The 26,431-nt window shown below is 46.8% G+C and overlaps 1 protein-coding gene across 2 annotated transcripts in view; it reads left to right on the top strand.

Annotated features, from left to right (window-relative positions):
• The window catches only part of LOC112263252 (acid-sensing ion channel 1), a 426,839-nt gene that overhangs the window by 356,042 nt on the left and 44,366 nt on the right, over window positions 1-26,431 (top strand). For both annotated transcript variants that reach the window (XM_042329911.1, XM_042329907.1), the window contains 2 exons: window positions 10,136-10,286; window positions 23,507-23,634. In XM_042329911.1, the coding sequence (XP_042185845.1) occupies window positions 10,136-10,286; window positions 23,507-23,634 (279 nt within the window). The remainder of the gene's footprint in view (window positions 1-10,135; window positions 10,287-23,506; window positions 23,635-26,431) is intronic.

Genomic DNA, 26,431 nt, shown 5'->3' with positions numbered 1-26,431 from the left:
GTAGCCACTTCCCCCACACCACCAGGTATCTACTGTTGTAGCCACTTCCCCCCACACCACCAGGTATCTACTGTTGTAGCCACTTCCCCCCACACCACCAGGTATCTACTGTTGTAGCCACTTCCCCCCACACCACCAGGTATCTACTGTTGTAGCCACTTCCCCCCCCACACCACCAGGTATCTACTGTTGTAGCCACTTCCCTCCCACACCACCAGGTATCTACTGTTGTAGCCACTTCCCCCAACACCACCAGGTATCTACTGTTGTAGCAACTCCCGCCCCACCACAGGTATCTACTGTTGTAGCCAGCCCCCCACCACCAGGTATCTACAGTTGTAGCCACTCCCCGCCACACCACCAGGTATCTACTGTTGTAGCCACACCCCCACCACCAGTAATCTACTGTTGTAGCCACCCGGCCCCCCACCAGGTATCTACTGTTGTAGCCCCCCACCAGGTATCTACTGTTGTAGCCACACACCCCCACCACCAGGTATCTACTGTTGTGGCCACTTCCCACCCCCCCACCTCACCACCTGCTATCTACTGTTGTAGCCACACACCTCCACCACCAGTTATCTACTGTTGTGGCCACTTCCCACCCCCCACCTCACCACCTGGTATCTACTGTTGCAGCCACTTCCCCCACAGCACCAGGTATCTACTGTTGTAGCCACGTCCCCCTACACCACCAGGTATCTACTGTTGTAGCCACTTCCTCCTACACCACCAGGTATCTACTGTCGTAGCCACTCCCCCCACACCACCAGGTATCTACTGTTATAGCCCCTTCCCCCAACACCACCAGGTATCTACTGTTGTGGCCACTTCCCCCTATACCACCAGGTATCTACTGTTGTAGCCACTCCCCCCACACCACCAGGTATCTATTGTTGTAGCCACTTCCCCCACACCACCAGGTATCTACTGTTGTAGCCACTCCCCCCACACCACCAGGTATCTACTATTGTAGCCACTTCCCCCAACACCACCAGGTATCTACTGTTGTAGCAACTCCCGCCCCACCACAGGTATCTACTGTTGTAATCACCCCCACCACCAGGTATCTACAGTTGTAGCCACACCCCCCACACCACCAGGTATCTACTGTTGTACCCACTTCCCACCACCCCACCTCACCACCTGGTATCTACTGTTGTAGCCACACACCTCCACCACCAGTTATCTACTGTTGTGGCCACTTCCCACCCCCACCTCACCACCTGGTATCTACTGTTGCAGCCACTCCCCACCCTCCACCATCAGGTATCTGCTGTTGTAGCCACACCCCTCCACCACCAGGTATCTACTATTTTAGCCAATCTTCCCCCACACAACCAGGTATCTACTGTTGTAGCCACTTCCCCCACAGCACCAGGTATCTACTGTTGTAGCCACGTCCCCCTACACCACCAGGTATCTACTGTTGTAGCCACTTCCTCCTACACCACCAGGTATCTACTGTCGTAGCCACCCCCCCCACACCACCAGGTATCTACTGTTATAGCCCCTTCCCCCAACACCACCAGGTATCTACTGTTGTGGCCACTTCCCCCTATACCACCAGGTATCTACTGTTGTAGCCACTCCACCCCCCACACCACCAGGTATCTATTGTTGTAGCCCCTTCCCCCCACACCACCAGGTATCTACTGTTGTAGCCACTTCCCCCCACACCACCAGGTATCTACTATTGTAGCCACTTCCCCCAACACCACCAGGTATCTACTGTTGTAGCAACTCCCGCCCCACCACAGGTATCTACTGTTGTAATCACCCCCCACCACCAGGTATCTACAGTTGTAGCCACTCCCCCCACACCACCAGGTATCTAAAGTTGTAGCCACTACCCCCCACACCACCTGGTATCTGCTGCTGTAGCCACTTCCCCCCACACCACCAGGTATCTAAAGTTGTAGCCACTTCCCCCACACCACCAGGTATCTGCTGTTGTAGCCACACCCCTACACCACCAGGTATCTACTGTTGTATCCACGTCCCCCTACACCACCAGGTATCTACTGTGGTAGCCACTCCCCTCATCCACCACCAGGTATCGACTGTTGTGGCCACTTCCCCCACACCACCAGGTATCTGCTGTTGTAGCCACACCCCTACACCACCAGGTATCTACTGTTGTATCCACGTCCCCCTACACCACCAGGTATCTACTGTGGTAGCCACTCCCCCATCCACCACCAGGTATCGACTGTTGTGGCCACTCCCCCCACACCACCAGGTATCTATTGTTGTAGCCACTTCCCTCTACACAACCAGGTATCTATTGTTGTAGCCACTTCCCCCACACCACCAGGTATCTAATGTTGTAGCCACTTCCCCCTACACCACCAGGTATCTACTGTTGTAGCCACTTCCCCCACACCATCAGGTATCTACTGTTGTAGCAACTCCCGCCCCACCACAGGTATCTACTATTGTCAATCACCCCCCACCACCAGGTATCTACAGTTGTAGCCACTCCCCCCACACCACCAGGTATCTAAAGTTGTAGCCACTCCCCGCCACACCACCAGGTATCTAAAGTTGTAGCCACTCCCCCATCCACCACCAGGTATCGACTGTTGTAGCCACTCCCACCACCCCCCCACACCACCAGGTATCTAAAGTTGTAGCCACTCCCCGCCACACCACCAGGTATCTAAAGTTGTAGCCACTCCCCCATCCACCACCAGGTATCTACTGTTGTAGCCACTCCCCCACACCACTAGGTGTGGGTTTCTACTTTTGTAGCCACTCCACCCCACCTCTATTGTAGTTATGAGAACTAAAAGCACTGACCTTTTGTTGTGGGTGGTGTTGTGTTTTGTCTTGTGTGTGTTTCGTCCACCCTAGTAGTGCTCTATAAAGAGACACATAGACACCGTTCCTTATGCTCCCGAGCCATAATGATGTGATAATATTACAGGTAGGAAGCACTATAGGTTCACCTGTGTCTTCTGTTTTTATTGATGTTGCTCAGTTCTGGAGTCCCCCCGCACACCACCAGGTATCTACTGTTGTAGCCACTCCACTCCCCCCCCACCAACACCAGGTATCTACTGTTGTAGCCACTTCCCCCCACCACCAGGTATCTACTGTTGTAGCCACTTCCCCCACACCACCAGGTATCTACTGTTGTAGCCACTTCCCCCACACCACCAGGTATCTACTGTTGTAGCCACTTCCCCCCACACCACCAGGTATCTACTGTTGTAGCCACTTCCCCCACACCACCAGGTATCTACTGTTGTAGCCACTTCCCCCCACACCACCAGGTATCTACTGTTGTAGCCACTTCCCCCAACACCACCAGGTATCTACTGTTGTAGCAACTCCCGCCCCACCACAGGTATCTACTGTTGTAATCACCCCCCCCCACCACCAGGTATCTACAGTTGTAGCCACTCCCCCACACCACCAGGTATCTACTGTTGTACCCACTTCCCACCACCCCACCTCACCACCTGGTATCTACTGTTGTAGCCACACACCTCCACCACCAGTTATCTACTGTTGTGGCCACTTCCCACCCCCCACCTCACCACCTGGTATCTACTGTTGCAGCCACTCCCCACCCTCCACCATCAGGTATCTGCTGTTGTAGCCACACCCCTCCACCACCAGGTATCTACTATTTTAGCCAATCTTCCCCCACACGACCAGGTATCTACTGTCGTAGCCACTTCCCCCACAGCACCAGGTATCTACTGTTGTAGCCACGTCCCCCTACACCACCAGGTATCTACTGTTGTAGCCACTTCCTCCTACACCACCAGGTATCTACTGTCGTAGCCACCCCCCCCACACCACCAGGTATCTACTGTTATAGCCCCTTCCCCCAACACCACCAGGTATCTACTGTTGTGGCCACTTCCCCCTATACCACCAGGTATCTACTGTTGTAGCCACTCCACCCCCCACACCACCAGGTATCTATTGTTGTAGCCCCTTCCCCCACACCACCAGGTATCTACTGTTGTAGCCACTTCCCCCCACACCACCAGGTATCTACTATTGTAGCCACTTCCCCCAACACCACCAGGTATCTACTGTTGTAGCAACTCCCGCCCCACCACAGGTATCTACTGTTGTAATCACCCCCCACCACCAGGTATCTACAGTTGTAGCCACTCCCCCACACCACCAGGTATCTAAAGTTGTAGCCACTCCCCCACACCACCTGGTATCTGCTGCTGTAGCCACTTCCCCCACACCACCAGGTATCTAAAGTTGTAGCCACTTCCCCCACACCACCAGGTATCTGCTGTTGTAGCCACACCCCTACACCACCAGGTATCTACTGTGGTAGCCACTCCCCCATCCACCACCAGGTATCGACTGTTGTGGCCACTTCCCCCCACACCACCAGGTATCTGCTGTTGTAGCCACACCCCTACACCACCAGGTATCTACTGTTGTATCCACGTCCCCCTACACCACCAGGTATCTACTGTGGTAGCCACTCCCCCATCCACCACCAGGTATCGACTGTTGTAGCCACTTCCCCCAACACCACCAGGTATCTACTGTTGTAGCAACTCCCCCCCCACCACAGGTATCTACTGTTGTAATCACTTCCCCCCCCACCACCAGGTATCTACAGTTGTAGCCACTCCCCCACACCACCAGGTATCTAAAGTTGTAGCCACTCCCCGCCACACCACCAGGTATCTAAAGTTGTAGCCACTCCCCCATCCACCACCAGGTATCGACTGTTGTAGCCACTCCCCCCCACACCACCAGGTATCTACTGTTGTCGACATTTCCGTTCACACATCACCAGGTATCTACTGTTGTAGCCACTCCCCCCCCCCACACCACTAGGTGTGGGTTTCTACTTTTGTAGCCACTCCACCCCACCTCTATTGTAGTTATGAGAACTAAAAGCACTGACCTTTTGTTGTGGGTGGTGTTGTGTTTTGTCTTGTGTGTGTTTCGTCCACCCTAGTAGTGCTCTATAAAGAGACACATAGACACCGTTCCTTATGCTCCCGAGCCATAATGATGTGATAATATTACAGGTAGGAAGCACTATAGGTTCACCTGTGTCTTCTGTTTTTATTGATGTTGCTCAGTTCTGGAGTCCCCCCACCACCACCAGGTATCTACTGTTGTAGCCACTTCCCACCCCCCCCACCACCAGGTATCTACTGTTGTAGCCACTTCCCCCCACACCACCAGGTATCTACTGTTGTAGCCACTTCCCCCCACACCACCAGGTATCTACTGTTGTAGCCACTTCCCCCCCACACCACCAGGTATCTACTGTTGTAGCCACTTCCCCCACACCACCAGGTATCTACTGTTGTAGCCACTTCCCCCAACACCACCAGGTATCTACTGTTGTAGCAACTCCCGCCCCACCACAGGTATCTACTGTTGTAGCCAGCCCTTCCCCCCCACCACCAGGTATCTACAGTTGTAGCCACTTCCCCCCCACACCACCAGGTATCTACTGTTGTAGCCACACCCCCCCCCACCACCAGTAATCTACTGTTGTAGCCACCCGCCCCCCCACCACAGGTATCTACTGTTGTAGCCCCCCACCAGGTATCTACTGTTGTAGCCACACACCCCCACCACCAGGTCTCTACTGTTGTACCCACTTCCCACCACCCCACCTCACCACCTGGTATCTACTGTTGTAGCCACACACCTCCACCACCAGTTATCTACTGTTGTGGCCACTTCCCACCCCCCACCTCACCACCTGGTATCTACTGTTGCAGCCACTCCCCACCCTCCACCATCAGGTATCTGCTGTTGTAGCCACACCCCTCCACCACCAGGTATCTACTATTTTAGCCAATCTTCCCCCCACACGACCAGGTATCTACTGTTGTAGCCACTTCCCCCACAGCACCAGGTATCTACTGTTGTAGCCACGTCCCCCTACACCACCAGGTATCTACTGTTGTGGCCACTTCCCCTTTACCACCAGGTATCTACTGTCGTAGCCACCACCCCCCACACCACCAGGTATCTACTGTTATAGCCCTTCCCCCAACACCACCAGGTATCTACTGTTGTGGCCACTTCCCCCTTTACCACCAGGTATCTACTGTTGTAGCCACTCCCCCCCCACACCACCAGGTATCTATTGTTGTAGCCACTTCCCCCACACCACCAGGTATCTACTGTTGTAGCCACTTCCCCCACACCACCAGGTATCTACTATTGTAGCCACTTCCCCCAACACCAACAGGTATCTACTGTTGTAGCAACTCCCGCCCCACCACAGGTATCTACTGTTGTAATCACCCCCCCCCACCACCAGGTATCTACAGTTGTAGCCACTCCCCCCACACCACCAGGTATCTAAAGTTGTAGCCACTTCCCCCACACCACCTGTTATCTGCTGCTGTAGCCACTTCCCCCACACCACCAGGTATCTAAAGTTGTAGCCACTTCCCCCACACCACCAGGTATCTGCTGTTGTAGCCACACCCCTACACCACCAGGTATCTACTGTTGTATCCACGTCCCCCTACACCACCAGGTATCTACTGTGGTAGCCACTCCCCCATCCACCACCAGGTATCGACTGTTGTGGCCACTTCCCCCTACACCACCAGGTATCTACTGTTGTAGCCACTTCCCCCAACACCACAGGTATCTACTGTTGTCAATCCCCCCCACCACCAGGTATCTACAGTTGTAGCCACTCCCCCACACCACCAGGTATCTACTGTTGTAGCCACTTCCCCCACACCACCAGGTATCTAAAGTTGTAGCCACTCCCCCATCCACCACCAGGTAGCGACTGTTGTAGCCACTCCCCCATCCACCACCAGGTATCGACTGTTGTAGCCACTTCCCCCCACACCACCAGGTATCTACTGTTGTAGCCACTTCCCCCCACCAGGTATCTACTGTTGTAGCCACACCCCACCACCAGGTATCTACTGTTGTAGCCACTCCCCACCACCAGGTATCTATTGTTGTAGCCAGTCCCCACCCTCCACCACCAGGTATCGACTTTTGTAGCCACTTCCCCCCCACACCACCAGGTATCTACTGTTGTAGCCACTTCCCCCACCAGGTATCTACTGTTGTAGCCACACCCCACCACCAGGTATCTACTGTTGTAGCCACTCCCCCACCACCAGGTATCTATTGTTGTAGCCAGTCCCCACCCTCCACCACCAGGTATCTATTGTTGTAGCCAGTTCCCCCCACCACCAGGTATCTACTGTTGTAGCCACACCCCACCACCACCAGGTATCTATTGTTGTAGCCAGTCCCCCACCACCAGGTATCTACTGTTGTAGCCACTCCCCCCACCAGGTATCTACTGTTGTAGCCACTCCCCCCCACCAGGTATCTACTGTTGTAGCCACACCCCCCCACCACCAGGTATCTATTGTTTTAAACCACACACCCCCACCACCAGGTATCTATTGTTGTAACCACACACCCCCCACCACCAGGTATCTACTGTTGTAGCCACACCCCCCCACAATCAGTTATCTACTGTTGTAGCCACTTCCCCCCCAACCAGGTATCTACTGTTGTAGCCACACACCCCCAATCAGTTATCTACTGTTGTAGCCACTCCCCCCACCAGGTATCTATTGTTGTAGCCACCCCCCCCCACCACCAGGTATCTATTGTTGTAGCCACTCCCCCCACCACCAGTTATCTACTGTTGTAGCCACACCCCCACCACCAGGTATCTATTGTTGTAGCCAGTCCCCACCCACCACCACCAGGTATCTATTGTTGTACCCCCCCACCACCACCAGGTATCTATTGTTGTAGCCACACCCCCCACAAGGTATCTATTGTTGTAACCCTCCCCCCACCACCAGGTATCTATTGTTGTAGCCACTCCCCCCACCACCAGTTATCTACTGTTGTAGCCACACCCCTCCACCACCAGGTATCTATTGTTGTAGCCACCCCCCCACCACCAGGTATCTATGTTGTAGCCACACCCCCACCACCACGTATCTACTGTTATAGCCACTCCCCCACCACCAGTCATTAACTGTTGTAGCCACACCCCCCACCATGTATCTATTGTTGTAGCCACACCCCTCCACCACCAGGTATCTATTGTTGTAGCCACACCCTCCACCACCAGGTATCTACTGTTGTAGCCAGTCCCCACAAGGTATCTTTGTTGTAACCCTCCCCCCACCACCAGGTATCTATTGTTGTAGCCACTCCCCCCACCACCAGTTATCTACTGTTGTAGCCACACCCCTCCACCACCAGGTATCTATTGTTGTAGCCACACCCCCACCACCAGGTATCTATGTTGTAGCCACACCCCCACCACCACGTATCTACTGTTATAGCCACTCCCCCCCCACCACCAGTCATTAACTGTTGTAGCCACACCCCCCACCATGTATCTATTGTTGTAGCCACACCCCTCCACCACCAGGTATCTATTGTTGTAGCCACACCCCTCCACCACCAGGTATCTACTGTTGTAGCCAGTCCCCACCACACCACCAGGTATCTATTGTTGTAACCACACACCCCCACCACCAGGTATCTACTGCTGCAACTTCTCACTGTGCCCGCCATCCCCAGTCATTCTTCTCTCTAAAGGTCAAACCTCAAACCTTACAAAGGTTGACATTTTTCAAAGGACATTTCATTAAATGTTGATACGTTTGTTTCTTGAGTGTTAAGGGGTTTCACTGCCAATGTCTGACTTACTGTATAAATTCTGTCTTTGTCACATTACAGTTTACAGATTTTCAGAAAAGCTGCATCCACAAATACAGTGCCTTCAGAAAGTATTCAGACCCCTAGACTTTTTCCACATTTTGTTACCTTTTGCAGCCTTATTTTAAAATCGATTCAACATATACAATATTCAGCAATCTACACACAGTACCCCATAATGACAACATAAAAACAGGTTTTTAGAAATGTTTGTAAATGTATTAAAAATAAAATCAGAAAAATATTAAAAAATAAAAATAAAAAATAATTCTAGAGCTGGCCACCTGGCCAAGCTGAACAATCGGGGGAGAAGGGCCTTGGTCAGGAGGTGATCAAGAACCTGATGGTCACTCTGACAGAGCTCTAGAGTTACTCTGTTGAGATGGGAGAACCATCTCTGCAGCACTCCACCACTCAGGCCTTTATGGTAGAGTGGCCAGACGGAAGCCACTCCTCAGTAAAAGGCACATGACAGCCCGCTTGGAGTTTTCCAAAAGGCAACTAAATGACTCTCAGACCATGAGAAACAAGATTCTCTGGTCTGATGAAACCAAGATTGAACTCTTTGGGCTGAATGCCAAACGTCACGTCTAGAGGAAACCTGGCACCATGGTGGTGGTAGGATCATGCTGTGGGAAATTTTTCAGCAGAACGGACTGGGAGACTAGTCAGGATCGAGGGAAAGATAAACGGAGCAAAGTACAGAGAGATCCTTGATGAAAACCTGCTCCAGAGCGCTCAGGACCTCAGACTGGGGTGAAGGTTCACCCTTCCAACAGGACAACGACCCCAAACACACAGCCAAGACAATGCAGGGGTGGCTTCAGGACAAGTCTCTGAATGTCCATTAGTGGCCTCGCCAGAGGCCGGACATAAACCTGATTGAACATCTCTGGAGAGACCTGAAAATAGCTGTGCTGCGAAGCTCCTCATTCAACCTGGCAGAGCTTGAGAGGATCTACAGAGAAGAATGGGAGAAACTCCCCAAATACAGGTGTGCCAAGCTTGTAGTGTCATACCCAAGAAGACTCGATGCTGTAATCGCTGCCAAAGTTGCTACAACAAAGTACTGAGTAAAGGGTCTGAATAGTTTGCACATTTTTTATAATTGTCCAAAAATGTCTAAAAACCTGTTTATGCTTTGTCATTTTTGGGTATTGTGATGTCATTATTGGGGTATTGTGATGTCATCATGGGGTATTGTGATGTCATTATGGGCTATTGTGATGTCATTATGGGCTATTGTGTGTATATTGATGAGGAAAAACAATTGAATCCATTTAAGAATAAGGATGTAACGTAACAAAATGTGGAAAGGTCAAGGAGGGTGAATACTTTCCAAATGCAGGTACCTTGTGGCTTAGGTCATAGTAGTGCCCTTTATTGGTTGGCATTTGAGACACATTGCATTTTCTTCATTATACTGCTAATTGAGGCCTTCTTGTTTCAGATCTTCACCCGTTATGGGAAATGCTACACGTTCAACTCTGGCCAAGATAACCGGCCGCTGCTGGTGACCATGAAGGGAGGGATGGGTAACGGACTGGAGCTGATGTTGGATATACAACAGGATGAATACCTGCCCGTCTGGGGAGAAACAGGTGAGACGGAAGGGAGGGAGAGAGTGTTTGTGAACGTGAAACCACTTCCGAAGAATCAACAGAGATCAAACATTAGCTACTTGCTAAGGAAAGGAAGAGAGACAGATAGACAGGTAAGCAAGCTAGTCCATGTAGAATTTATTTTCAAACTCAGTTTCGGATCAACTCGGATCAACTCTGAAAGAACAACTTCTCAAAAAACTATCTTTGATATTTCCAAGAGAGATAATATCCTTGGAGAGAGATCAGAATCTTCACACTGCACTTTTGTTCCTCATCAATATGAATCTAGCTCTATCTGCAAATTCATACTCCACACGGTTGGAACACAATTGCAGTGAAAACGGTACATTATCGACTCTTAAATCAAGTTGGGATGGGGGTCGAATTATCGAATGCTTATTCATTGTCATATAATTGTATCTCTCGTCGAGAACGCTTGTTTTCTGCATGAATCAAATGAAAGAATATGTCGGCAGTGAAAATCAATACAGCGCTTCACTCTGCAACGGTATGAAGACGTAGTGTCTGTGTGGAAAGGCCTTTCATTCTCTCCTCAAAGGGACTATCTGGGAATATGTTTAATGGTCATTTCAATTCTTATTGATTACCAAAACAACTGCAGGGGAAGAAAATCTAATCTCATTACCGTAGCTTTAAGTCAGAGGCTGCAAAAATCTTCAGTGTGAGTATGTAGAATTCAGCACATGCATACAGTAGCGATTTGCATTTTCTACATCCATTCTCCATTGGTATTCCAATATTGAGGCCAAATATAAATGTTTTTTACATTATTATGGTGACATTGAAGTGACAGAATATATACAAATACTTAATTTGTTACTACTTTAATATACATATAAATGAATTTGTCCCAATACTTTTGGTCCACTAAAATGCGGGGACTGAATGTTCAGAAAGTGCTGTAATTTCTAAATAGATTAAAATTCCCTTTAAAATAAAGCTGACTGTCTCTACTTTAACCTGATAGTCTGGTTAACCTGATTGTATCATTTCAAACCCAAAGTGCTGGAGTACAGAGCCAAAAACATGTCCCAATACTTTTGGAGCTGTACTGTATGTGTACATTTCCCATCCTGCACTGCTGTACGTTGGTGCCCTGCTCAAGGCCCTGGTGCGTTCCCTTGGCAATGACTCAAATTAGCCCTTTTCATGAACACAACCAAGCTTTGTTCATTCTAGAAGCAGAATGTATAAACTCAGCTCCTACCTGTTCACCGAAGAGCAGAACCTCCTCCACCTTAACTCCGTTCTCAGGAACACACCTGAATCCATGCTGTATCGACAGCGTCTCCTCCGCGCTAGGCTGAGAAGCCATTGCGCACACTACACCTTCCAACCCCCAGGAAAGTTACTCTGTCCTCTTCCACCCTAACTTTGAAAAAAACTTTGGATACCGCTAAAAACAAATATTGCATTAACCCTCCACCATAGAAAATAACATGTAAAGAAAAGAATCAGATAGAGCTCCACACCAAACACTCAAACTCCAAAACTCCCAGCATGTAATTGAAAAGAGAGAGAGAGAGAGAGAGAGAGAGAGAGAGAGAGAGAGAGAGAGAGGATACTGGTAATGAGAGAGAGAGAGAGAGAGAGAGAGAGAGACTCGTACATTTCCTCAATGAAAACAATGTACTGAGCAAATGTCAAATTGGCTTTTTACCAAATTACCGTACAACAGACCATGTATTCACCCTGCACACCCTAATTGACAACCAAACAAAACAAAACAAAGGCAAAGTCTTCTCATGCTTTGTTGATTTCAAAAGAAGCCTTCGACTCAATTTGGCATGAGGGTCTGCTATACAAACTGATGGAAAGAGGTAGAACACCAAATAATGCATGCAGATCAGAATGAGGCCGATACCCACTAATTATCAAAATCCACAGAAGAGCCGTTAAATTCTACAACCACCTAAAAGCAAGCGATTACCAAACCTTCCATAACAAAGCCATCACCTACAGAGAGATGAACCTGGAGGGAGACCCCCCTCTGCCAGCTGGTACAGGGGACTCTGCGCACAAACACAAACAGATCCCACAGAGCCCCAGGACACCAACACAATTAGACCCAACCGAATCATGAGAAAACAAAAAGATAATTACTTGACACATTGGAAAGAATCAGCAACAAAAGAGCAAACTGGAATGCTATTTGGCCCTAAACTGAGAGTACACCATGGCAGAATACCTGACCACTGACTGACCCAAACTTAAGGAAAGCTTTGACTATGTACAGACTCAGTGAGCATAGCCTTGCTATTGAGAAAGGCCGCCGTAGGCAGACATGGCTCTCAAGAGAAGACAGGCTATGTGCTCACTGCCCACAAAATGAGGTGGAAACTGAGCTGCACTTCCTAACCTCCTGCCCAATGTATGACCATAGACACATATTTCCCTCAGATAAAGCCCTCAACATCAAACATCACAATAACCAAAACCTCACCACTTCTACAACCATATATCCAACCTATCTTCCCCAGCTGTACAGGCAGCAACCCCCCTCCCGACACACCATATCTCCTAAAACACTGTTTATCATTTTATACAACTCAAATTCTACCCTAAGGCGCGCAGAGACCATCCCATTAAATAATAGTAAAGGGTCTGTTATCCCCCAACCTTTGACCCTGTTCCTCCTTGTTGTCTAAATAGACAACTTTGCCTGAGCAAACAGAAAATTCAACAACACACATTTGGCTTTTTCCTTATTCGAATACCTGTATCCCATTATAAACATCCCAACAGTAAACTCCACCCACAACCTCTCACACAGACATTCCAACAAAGACATTAATGGCCTTAACCTGGCGCACACAGAAAACACGATGCACAGTTTCACGACACAGAAAGGACACCCCTGTCAGACTCCCGGTTCAACCCGTGCCAACCAGCTATTAGTGGCCAAGGCTCCATGTTCCTCACCTTAATGCAGAGGTTGTGGAGGGCTTTACCTCCCACCCCCTCAAACTCCCCCAAGCTCGGAGTGTTAAAGTCCAACAAGTCCTCCCCCAGTCTCTGCCATCACCTGCAATGGTGTAAGAATGGCGCGGGAAAGGCTGCCATTTTACGTGCTCCTAAACAACTTTGCTATTTTGTTCATTTTTTTGCATTGTTTGTAACTTATTTTTTATTTTGTAGATAATGTTGCTGCTACCATCTTTTTATGACCGAAAATAATTTCTGGACATCAAAACAGCGATTTCTCAACTCGAACTGGATGAAGATTTTTTTTTTAACGAGTCAGACGTGAAGGATATGCTGGTTTCTCAGGAACTGGCCCAAATCCCCGTCATTTGCGTGAAGAAGTGGGCGGAGGTTGGGCTGCCTTCTGAGAATTCGTAGGGATTTTCCATGCATCGGCAGGACAGAGCAGCTACGTCTGATAAGACGAAGGGCGGGGTGTGTGTCTATTTGTCAATAACAGCTGGTGTGCGATGTCTACTATTAAAGAATTCTTGAGGTATTCCTCCCTTGAGGTTGAGTACCTTATGATAAGCAGTAGACCACACTATCAACCAAGAGAGTTCTCATCTATATTATTCGTAGCCCTCTATGTATCACCATAAACCAAAGCTGGCACTAAGACCTCACTCAACGAGCTGTATAAGGCCATAAGCAAACAAGAAATTGCTCATCCAGAAGTGGCGCTCCTAGTGGCCGGGGACTTTAATGCAGGCAAACTTAAATCCATTTTACAAAAAATTTGGACTCATCAGACTAAAGGACAGATTTCCACCGGTCTAATGTCCATTGCTCGTGTTTCTTGGCCCAAGCAAGTCTCTTCTTCATATTGTTGTCCTTTAGTAGTGGTTTCTTTGCAGCAATTCGATCATGAAGGCCTGATTCACGCAGTTTCCTCTGAACAGTTGATGTGTCTGTTACTTGAACTCTGTGAAGCATTTATTTGGGCTGCAATTTTTGAGACTGGTAACTCTAATGTATCCTCTGCAGCAGAGGTAACTTTGGGTCTTCCTTTCCTTTGGCTGTCCTCATGAGAGCAAGTTTCATCATAGAGCTTGATGGTTTCTGCGACTACACTTGAAGAAACATTCAAAGTTCTTGTCTTCAAGTAATGATAGACTGTCATTTCTCTTTGCTTATTTGAGCTGTTCTTGCTGTAATATGGAATTGGTATTTTACCAAATAAGGCTATCTTCTGTATACCGCCCCTACCTTGTCACAACACAACTGATTGAAATTCCACAAATTAACTTTTAACAAGGCACACCTGTTAATTGAAATGAATTCCAGGTGATACCTCATGAAGCTGGTTGAGAGAATCCCAACAGTGTGCAAAGCTGTCATCAAGGAAACGGGTGGCTTCTTTGAAGAATCTCAAATATAATATATATTTTGATTTGTTCAACACTTTTTTGGTTACTACATGATTCCATATGTGTTATTTCATAGTTTTGATGTCTTCATTATTATTCTACAAGGTAGAAAATAGTCACAATAAAAAAAGAGTAGGTGTGTCCAAACTTTTGACTGGTATTGCCAGTCAGCAGCAATCTCGAGAAAAATGGCACTAGAACATTCTGCAGCCTCACCCTACTGGACTCAGAAATCAAATGTCTGCTGCTTGCAGATGATCTGGTGCTTCTGTCCCCAACCAAGGAGGGCCTACAGCAGCACCTAGGTCTTCTGCACAGATTCTGTCAGACCTGGACCCTGACAGTGAATCTCAGTAAGACAAAAATAATGGTGTTTCAAAGAATTTCCAGTAGCCAAAACAACAAATACAAATTCTATCTAGACACTGTTGCCCTGGAGCACACAAAGAATTACACCTACCTCGGCCTAAACATCAACACCACAGGTAACATCCACAAGGCTGTGAACTATCTAAGAAAGAAGGCAAGAAGGGCCTTTTATGCTGTGAAAAGGAACAGAAAACTTAACTAACATGCCCTCTATGGTTGTGAGGTCTGGGGTCCACTCACCAACCAAGAATTCACAAAATGGGACAAACACCCAATTGAGAGACTGCAGATTTCTGCAAAAAAATATAATTTGTGTACAATGCAAAAGCACAAACAATGCAGAGCAGAATTAGGACTATAACCACTAGTTATCAAAATCCAGAAAAGAGCTGTTCATTTCTACAGCCACCTAAAAGGAAACGATTCCCACACATTCCACCACAAAGCCCTTACCTACAAAGAGATGAACCTAGAGAAGAGTCCCCTCAGCCAGAGTTCTCATCATTTGGTTGGGTCTGTTTATATCCTGGGGCTCTGTGGGGTATTTTTTGGTTTGTGAACAGAGCCCCAGGATAGAAACACATTTAGACCAAACCAAATTATGAGAAGGCAAAAAGATAACTATTTGACACATTGGAAATAATAACAAAACAAACAGAGCAAATTGCTACCCGAAACCGAGAGTAGACCGTGGAAGAATACCTGACCACTGAGACTGACCCTAAATTAGGAAAATCCATGACTATGTACAGGCTCAGTGAGCATAGCCTTGCTATTGAGAAAGGCCGCTATAGGCAGACTTAGCTCTCAAGAGAAGACAGGCTATGTGCACACTGTCCACAAAATGAGGTGGAAACTGAGCTACACTTCCTAACCTCCTGACAAATGAATGACCACAATAGAGACGCATATTTCCCATAGACCCACAAATAATTTGAAAACAAATCAAACATTGATAAACTCCTGTCATGACGTTGGCCTGTTGGGGGAGGTTTATGACCCCCATAAATACCTTTCCCTTTTTCTCTCTCTCTACTCTATAGAGTTGACTCTTGGAAAGCCTTTGTTAACATAGAGTCTGGTAACATCAAAAGATGGGAAACGGAACCATATTTCGGTAATCCAATCAGTTGGAAATATGCGTTGGTACTTAATGAATATGACGTCAGATCAGTTGTTGTCTGAGAAATTATTAATGATGATAGTATGACATAAACTGTAAATTGGAAAATCTACACATTCTACTTATCAGATTCACATGGAATTGTTGTGCAATTTAAATGTTTAAATATGAAACTATTTGTGAAAAGATGAAATGTAATTTTAGCTTCTTAACTCTTAGGGAGGCTGCGAATTTTCGCAGCTTTTTGTTAAAAATCGCGCAACATTTCAGCATCCTGCTACTCATGCCAGGAATATAGTATATGCATATGATAAGTGTGTGTGTATAGAAAACACTCTGAAGTCTCTAAAACTGGTTAAATCGTGTCTGTGGCTATAACAGAACGTGTTTAGGAGTCAAAATCCTTCGAAAAACTGGTCACCAAAAACACAAAAATAATATCCATCTGCCAGTCAATGTATTGCCTAAGGCGAAGGAAAATACTTATCAAGCCCCTGTAAACGCCTACAGCTTCCACACGATGTCGCCAATGCTGTCATTTTGGGTTTATCCTTGGTTTGGAAACGTGACGCATTTCCTTTCTTTGGGCTCACCACTGGATGTTTTGAAAGTGAAAACATGGACGATGATTTCAAGACTTGCTGCTATCGAATACAGATCGCCCCGTGATCAATCTAATAGACTATTAACGTTTATTAATACCTAAAGTTGGTTTAGAAAAGAAATTTGAAGTGATTTGTAAAAGTATATAGGTAACTTTTGTAATTTTAAAAAGTGACGTTGCGTCATGTAAAGGGGCATTTTTCTGGATCAGACCGGTCGTGAGCAAATCACATTTTGGGTATACAATGACGGATTTAATCGGGAAAAAGACCCAATTGTGATGTTTATGTGACATATAGGAGTGCCAAGAAAGAAGCTCGTCAAAGGTAATGAATGTTTTATATTTTATTTCTGCGTTTTGGGTAGCGCCGGCTACCGCTAAATCTGTTGTTTTGTTGACGGGCTGGTATTCGGGGGGGTGCATGCTATCAGATATTCGCTTCTCATGCTTTCGCCGAAAAGCATTTTACAAATCTGACTTGGTGGCTAGATTCACAACGAGTGTAGCTTTAATTCACTACCTTGCATTTGTGTTTTAATGAAAGTTTGAGTTTTATAGAAAACAATAAGTGGCGCTCTAAAATATCCGCTGATTTGATCCCGCCAGAGGAACATCCTCCCTAACAAGTTTTAATGAGAGAACGGTTTGTCATAAGAGTAAACTCTGCTCACTCAGAGGGCCCGCCCAAGTGAACAGATATTGGTTATAAACTCTGCTCACTCAGAGGCCCCGCCAAAGTGAACAGACATTGGTTATAAACTCTGCTCACTCAGAGGCCCCGCCCAAGTGAACAGACATTGGTTATAAACTCTGCTCACTCAGAGGCCCTGCCCAAGTGAACAGACTTTGGTTGTAAACTATGAAACATCTCTTCACCACGATATAAGCCAGTCCAACTTTCTGTCCAAGGACGTGAGGGACTTGCGATCCCTGCGTTAAAAGGACAAGATCACAGAACTAAGCCAACCTCAGTGTGAGCTCTGGTTGAATGACAAGAACTTAACAAAATTAGCATCGAATTTCAACGTGAAGATGACGATCAACACGCCGAAAGGGTGAATTTCGACTATACCAGCCAGAATATAGCATGAGCTTAAAGTATGGCAACTTGGTATGAACTTTGAACTTTGAACTCTTGTTCACTAAAGAAGTGATACCTCCAAGCCAATTGAGTTAGCCACAGCAACTGTAAACGTGGGCTCGGAGAGGACGGACAAAGGATCCATTCTACCACGCTCCAGTTCACCACTAGACATTCTTCAGAGGACAAGAGGTCCATGCTGGACAACCCGGCCGTCTATCTACGACCAACCTACCGAAGCGCAGCTCAGAGTAAATATTTTTTTGCATTTTCCTTTTCCAAATGGGCGGTTATTTAGAATGCATAAGATTCTGAATTTACGATAGCATAGCTTTCCCCTTTGTTCTTCAGTCCTCCCGCTCTTTCATTCAAGCCCAACCCCCTCTCTTTGTGTAACCAGCCGTCATAACGGTTCAGTCCACCAGGGACGTTTTTCATGTATGACCAATCCTGTGTATGTGTAATTCTGTGTGATTGTTTAGGTATTTAGTTATTAAATCATTTAACCAAATGTTACATTGCTGATTCAACTTGTTAGCCAGGGTTTGTGAAGATGACCAAGAATTTACAACTTTCAGACTGAATAAGGTGACGAATTAATATTGACTGCTATTGAGGTGAAAGATTACCAGGTCTTAAGAGTTTATTCGGAAGATAACAGCTCTATAAACATTATTTCGTGGTGTCCTGACTTTCTAGTTAATTACATTTACATGATTAGCTCAATCAGGTAATATTAATTACAGAGAAAGGATTTTATAGAATACAGCAACAAGATTTGTGGCCCGTTGCCATGAGAAAAGGGCAACCACTGGAACACAAACAACATTGTAAATAAAACCTATATTTATCTGTTTATTTATTTTACCTTTCATACTTCAACTATTTGCACATTGTTACAACACTGTACATAGACAATAATACATCATTTGAAATGTCTATATACTTTTAAAACTTTTGTTTTAGTGTAAAGTGTAATGTTTACTAATGTTTCCCTTGTTTATTTCCCTTTTGTTTATTGTCTATTCTATTTGCTTTAGCAATGTAAACATATGTTTCCTATGCTAATAAAGCCCTTTGAATTTAGAGAGAGAGAGATACTGGTAATGAGAGAAAGAGAGACTGGTAATGAGGGGGAGGGGGAGAGAGAGAGAGATACTGGTAATGAGGGAGGGAGGGAGGGAGGGAGGGAGGGAGGGAGGGAGGGAGGGGGAGGGAGGGAGGGAGGGAGGGAGGGAGGGGGAGGAGACTGGTAATGAGAGGGAGAGACTGATAATGAGAGAGAGAGAGAGACTGGTAATGAGAGAGAGAGAGAGACTGGTAATGAGAGAGAGAGAGAGACTGGTAATGAGAGAGAGAGGGAGAGACTGGTAATGAGAGAGAGAGAGACTGGTATAATGAGGGAGCGAGACAGAGAGGGACTGGCAATGAGAAAGAGATAGGTACGAGGGACTTCTTCATTCCGTTCCCCCTATTCCAGAATGTCTTTTAAATGTTCCAATCATTCTAAAACCATACTCATCGCATCATTTTTATAGCCACCATGACACGTATGCATACTAGAAATATTATATTCTGTTTGACATACTAAATGGCAACGGTTAGTGTGTGTGTGTGTGTGTGTACACAGCCCCTCCCAGGTGGTACATGGTCTCAGGTGGTACAACATGGCCACTATTACAGCCTCCCATCTGCTCATGATAAATATATGGCTTCCTCACCGGGGAACAGACTCTACAAGATGTCGAAAGCGCTCCACAGGGATGCTGGCCCATGTTGACTCCAATGATTACCACAGTTGTGTCAAGTTGGCTGGATGTCCTTTGGGTTGATACACACAGGACACTGTAATGAAGCGTGAAATACCCAGCGGCGTTGCAGTTCTTGACTGCAACCTACTACCACATCCCGTTCAAAGGCATTTGCCTTACCCATTCACCCTCTGAATGGCACACAGACACAATCCATGTCTCAATTGTCTCAAGGGTTAAAAGTCATTCTTTAACCCTGTCTCCTCCCTTTCATCTGCACCGATTGAAGTGGATTTAACAAGTGACATCAATAAGGGATCATAACTTCCACCTGGATTCACCTGGTCAGCCGATGTCATGGAAAGACAAGGTGTTCCTAATGTTTTGTCCACTAAGTGTATCTTGCGCTAACGTAGAGATCCGTTCAGGAATAGGCCTACTGCACTATGTCGATAGTAGGGTGCCAGGGGATGGATTGGGGATAGGTAGGGGTTGGATTGGGGATAGTTAGGGGATGGATTGGGGATAGTTAGGGGATGGATTGGGGATAGTTAGGGGATGGATTGGGGATAGTTAGGGGATGGATTGGGGATAGGGATGGATTGGGGATGGATTGGGGATTAGGGGATGGATAGGGGATGGATTGGGGAGTTAGGGATGGGGGATAGTTAGGGATGGATTGGGGATAGTTAGGGGATGGATGGGGAATAGGGGGGATGGATATGGGGATAGGGGATTAGGGGATGGATTGGGATAGTTGGATGGATTGGGGATAGTTAGGGGATGGATTGGGGATGGATATGGGGATAGTTAGGGATGGGATGGATATAGGGGATGGGGATGGATTGGGGATGGATAGTTGGGGATTGGGGATTTGGGGATGGATAGGAGATAGTTAGGGATGGATTGGGGATAGTTAGGGGATGGATTGGGGATGGATAGGGGATGGATTAGGGATAGTTAGGGGATGGATATGGGGATAGTCAGGGGATGGATAGGGGATGGATAGGGGATGGATTGGGGATGGATAGTTACGGGGGATGGATATGGGGATGGGGATGGATAGGGGATGGATTGGGGATAGTTAGGGGATGGATAGGGATAGGAGGGGATGGATATGGGGATAGTTAGGGGATGGATAGGGGATGGATTATGGGATGGATATGGGATGGATTGGGATGATTGGATTGGGGATAGTTGGGGATGGATGGGGATAGTTAGGGGATGGATTAGGGATAGTTAGGGGATGGATATGGGGATAGTCAGGGGATGGATAGGGGATGGATTGGGGATGGATTGGGGATGGATTGGGGATGGATTGGGGATAGTTAGGGATGGATTAGGGAGTTGGGGATGGATTGGGGATGGATTGGGGATGGATTTAGGATAGTTAGGGGATGGATAGGGGATGGATTGGGGATGGATGGATTGGGGATGATTGGAGATGGATTGGGGATGGATTTAGGATAGTTAGGGGATGGATAGGGGATGGATTGGGGATGGATAGGGGATGATTGGAGATGGGGATGGATTGGGGATAGTTAGGGGATGGATTGGGGATAGTTAGGGGATGGATTGGGGATGGATATGGGGATAGTCAGGGGATGGATAGGGGATGGATTGGGGATGGATAGGGGATGATTGGGGATAGTTAGGGGATGGATTTGGGATGGATTAGGGATAGTTGGATTGGGGATAAATAAGGGATGGATAGGGGATGGTTAGGGGATGGATAGGGGATAATTAGGGGTGGATTGGGGATAGGTAGGGGATGGATTGGGGATAGTTAGGGGATGGATAGGGGATGGATTGGGGATAGTTAGGGGATGGATTGGGGATAGTTAGGGGATGGATTGGGGATGGATTGGGGATTGGATGGATAGGGGATAGTTAGGGGATGGATTGGGGATAGTTAGGGGATGGATAGGGGATGGATTGGGGATAGTTAGGGATGGATTGGGGATAGTTAGGGATGGATTGGGGATAGTTAGGGGATGGAATGGGGATGGATATGGGGATAGTTAGGGGATGGATTGGCAATGGATATGGGGATAGTTAGGGGATGGATTGGCGATGGATATGGGGATAGTTAGGGGATGGATTGGGGATGGATTGGGGATGGATATGGGGATAGTTTGGGGATGGATTGGGGATGGATAGGGGATGGATAGGGATGGATTAGGGATAGTTAGGGGATGGATTGGGGATGGATCAGGGGATGGATATGGGATGATTGGGATGGATTGGGGATGGATAGGGATGGATATGGGATGATTGGCAATGGATTGGGGATAGTTAGGGATGGATGGATAGGGGATGGACTGGGGATAGTTAGGGGATGGATATGGGATGGATTATGGGATGGATATGGGATAGATTGGGGATAGTTGGGGATGGATTGGGGATAGTTAGGGATGGATTAGGGATAGTTAGGGGATGGATATGGGGATAGTCAGGGGATGGATAGGGGATGGATTGGGGATGGATAGGGGATGGATTGGGGATGGATAGGGGATGGATTGGGGATAGTTAGGGATGGATTGGGGATAGTTAGGGGATGGATTGGGGATAGGTAGGGATGGATGGGGATAGTTAGGGGATGGATAGGGGATAATTATGGGATGGATGGGATGGATGAGTTGGGGATGGATTGGGGATGGATGGGGATGGATTGGGGATAGTTAGGGATGGATTAGGGATAGTTAGGGGATGGATATGGGGATAGTTAGGGGATGGTTAGGGGATGGATTGGGGATGGATAGGGGATGGATTGGGGATGGATAGGGGATGGATTGGGGATAGTTAGGGATGGATTGGGGATAGTTAGGGGATGGATTGGGGATGGGGGATAGTTAGGGGATGGATTGGGGATGGATATGGGGATGGATAGGGGATGGATTGGGGATGGATAGGGGATGATTGGGGATAGTTAGGGGATGGATTGGGGATGGATTGGGGATAAATAAGGGATGGATGGGGATGGTTAGGGGATGGATAGGGGATGGAATTATGGGGGGATGGATTGGGGATGGATTAGGGGGAATGGATTGGGGATGGATAGGGGATGGATTGGGGATAGTTAGGGGATGGATAGAGGATGGATTGGGGATGGATATGGGGGATGGATTGGGGATAGTTAGGGGATGGATATGGGATGGATTGGGGATAGTTAGGGGATGGATATGGGATGGATATGGGATGGATTGGGGATAGTTAGGGATGGATTAGGGATAGTTAGGGGATGGATTGGGGATGGATATGGGGATAGTTATGGGATGGATTGGGGATGGATATGGGATAGTTAGGGGGTGGATTGGGGATGGATAGGGGATGGATTGGGGATAGTTAGGGGATGGATATGGGATAGATTGGGGATAGATTATGGGATGGATATGGGATGGATTGGGGATAGTTAGGGATGGATTAGGGATAGTTAGGGGATGGATTGGGGATAGTTAGGGGATGGATTGGGGATGGATTGGGGATAGTTAGGGGATGGATTGGGGATGGATATGGGGATAGTTATGGGATGGATTGGGGATGGATAGGGGATAGTTTGGGGATGGATAGGGATAGGGAATGGATATTGGGGATGGTTTGGGGATGGATAGGGGATGGTTTGGGGATGGATAGGGGATGGATTGGGGATAGTTATGGGATGGATTGGGGATGGATAGGGGATAGTTAGGGGATGGATCGGGGAAGGACTGGGGATAAGGGCAGGCTAGTATACAGGAGGAACTACAACAATAGGGTATACATCATTTTGAGATCAATCTGTTCTTCTGATTCCTTATTGTAGTCAGATTTTCTGGTTATCAATTTCATGTTTTTTCTCTGTCCAGTTGAATGAAATCAGACTGATTAATACACTGACCATGCTGTTTCTGTTTTTTGGGATGCACGTTTCTCATCTTTCCCTTCCTCTCTCCAGATGAGACGTCGTTCGAGGCGGGCATCAAGGTTCAGATCCACACACAGGACGAGCCTCCCTTCATTGACCAGCTGGGTTTCGGTGTGGCCCCGGGCTTCCAGACCTTCGTATCCTGTCAGGAACAACGGGTAAGGTATCAATCAATCAAGCCTGCCATTATTGTCTCTTCCCAATGTGAGCTTGATAAAAGGGAAGGCACAAAATTAGTAAAAAACAAAATAATGGTTGTCTGGGTTATTGTTGATGTCTGTATGTGGGAGGTTGTTTTGTTGTTCGTGATGATGTCATCCTGCCATATTAATAAAGAAGGATGTGTGACAGACAGATACCCAACCAGCATACACCATTACAGTGATTTCCAAAGGTCGTGTTCTTGTTGAAAACAGGACGAGGTTATTCTGAAACCCAGTCGGTCAGTTTTCACCTTGAAAAAGACTCTCCAATCTCATTTTATTTTTTCCTGATGCATGTGTTACCTTACAGGGATCTCATCAGTGGCTTGGTGGATATCCACACTTTTCAATCAGTGCTCCCATGCTCTCTCTTCGGGAAAGAAGAATAATTCCATATGATGTATTCCATCCAACTCTACCCTCTCACCATGTACACTACCGTTCAAAGGTTTGGGGTCACTTAGAAATGTCCTTGTTTTTGAAATAAAAGCACATTTTGTTGTCCAATAAAATAACATCAAATTGACCAGAAATGCAGTGTAGACATTGTTAATGTTGTAAATGACTATTGTAGCTGGAAACGGCAGATTTGTAATGGAATATCTACATAGGTGTAGAGAGGCCCATCATCAGCATCCATCACTCCTGTGTTCCAATGGCACATTGTGTTATCTAATCCAAGTTTATCATTTTAAAAGTCTAATTGATCATTAGAAAACCCTTTTGCAATTATGTTAGCACAGCTGAAAACTGTTGTCCTGATTAAAGAAGCAATAAAACTGGCCTTCTTTAGACTAGTTGTGTATCTGGTATCTAGTTGTGTACCATTACAAATCTGCCGTTTCCAACTACAATAGTCATTTACAACATTAACAATGTCTACACTGTATTTCTGATCAATTTGATGTTATTTTAATGGACAACAAAATGTGCTTTTCGTTCAAAAACAAGGACATTCCTAAGTGACCCCAAACTTTTGAATGGTAGTGCATATCTAACCTGACAGAGTGAAATCCTAAGTATTTATACTCTCTCTGGGACTATAGATTATGTTGTGACTTTACTTTCATTAATCTGATGAATGTTATTTATTTAATCCACTAACTAGGTTTAATTGTTACCCGATTAAATTAATAATGTAACAATTAACTCATTAGGAATTTGGGGCACCACGAGAGCGGTTGTTTAAAGAGTTATCTCCCGAATTAAACTCTAAAGGTCTTTACCTATCACATCCATAAAACAGTCAACGTATTAATCATAACCTCGTATCATATCATCATTCTGACAGTCGTAAACTTCTGCAACTGCTAAAAACCCAAGCCTTACTTATGATTCAGTACTACACAAATTGGTTGAATTATTTATTTACTAACTAACTAAATGATAACACAGGATAAACATAGACACGTAATACATTAGATAAAGGTTGCTAGATGACTGACTCAATATATGGTGGCTTGTGATGGAGAGAGAGAGAGAAAGAGACACTTATCGTTGATACGTTTTAGGAACTACTCTCACAGTAATCATATAATATAGACACGAACCGCCGCCCGTTTGGAGTAAGAAATCATGAATGTATTTACGTGTAAATCGTTTGCCGCATGTCTCTGTCGGAACCAGGCCTTCTTAGGAAGGTTGTTGGACCTTTCTGCCTCATGCTTGTAAGGCTCTGAAAGGCTCTGACCCCAGCAGCTCCCTCCTCTACCTCTGTGGGTGAGAGAGGGTCTGGTTGAAATAAGCCATTTTTAAGCTGATCTGACCCATTCGGATCCTCACAGGACAGTCATGACAAATGCGTATGATGAAATTAACACAGGAGATAAGGATTGAATAGATCATGTTTTTTGCCAGAGACGTCATCAGAGCGCGCAACAGAACAGTGTACTGTCTACACTCTGTCTCCTCTTGGTTTGTTGTTGTTATGAAATAGTTTCTAAATCATAGCTGAAGTTTGTATTGCTATGGATACGGCGACGTGGTCAGCCTTTACGGCTGGGACTGCAAGTTTGTCTCCAGGATTCCTGTTAAGTAGCAGTTAGCTGCTATCCATCATGAAAACGGAGCTGGCTAACGCTAGCAGTGTTATCCATCATGAAAACGGAGCAGGCTAACTCTAGCAGTGCTAGCCATCATGAAAATGGAGCAGGCTAACGCTAGCAGTGCTAGCCTACCGGTGTGTTTATCCACAGCGGGGAACAAATGCTTCAGGTGTGACATTATTTCCACACAATCATAAGATAAGGTGGAACTAGAAAATGAACAGGGATGTGTCTGCCCTAAATGCACCACCATCAATCAGCTCAGGGAAGAGATCCTCCGGCTGTTAGCTCGGCTGAGAGAAAAGGATAACCTGCTTTCTAAGTACACCGACCTTGCTGTAACCCAGGCAACCTGAATCACAGTTTTAAATGCCTCCTATAGCAAAGCTGTCGATGAGTTGGGTGGCGTTGATCTGTCCAAATCTAACAGACAGATGTTCTGCTCAACTCCACGGCCCCATGGGAGGCTGGACAGGAGATCGGGGAGGCAGTCTGGCCACCCTTCATCTATCCGAGAAGATCTGATCCAGCTTCGCCCCGCTTGAGATGGATCTACCAGCCCAGGAAGTCAGCACAGATCTTGGGTGTATACACTCCCCCATGGCCACCACAGTTCAGCAGGTCGCTGACTCAAGACAGAAGGGTCTCAGGCCATCCTCCCCCCACGTCCGCTGTTGCTGGTGTGAAGAGTCAGGCTAGCCTGGCTC

Source organism: Oncorhynchus tshawytscha, linkage group LG02, assembly GCF_018296145.1.
Source record: "Oncorhynchus tshawytscha isolate Ot180627B linkage group LG02, Otsh_v2.0, whole genome shotgun sequence".
Lineage (NCBI taxonomy): Eukaryota > Metazoa > Chordata > Actinopteri > Salmoniformes > Salmonidae > Oncorhynchus > Oncorhynchus tshawytscha.
This window is presented reverse-complemented; position numbering and strand designations above follow the sequence as displayed.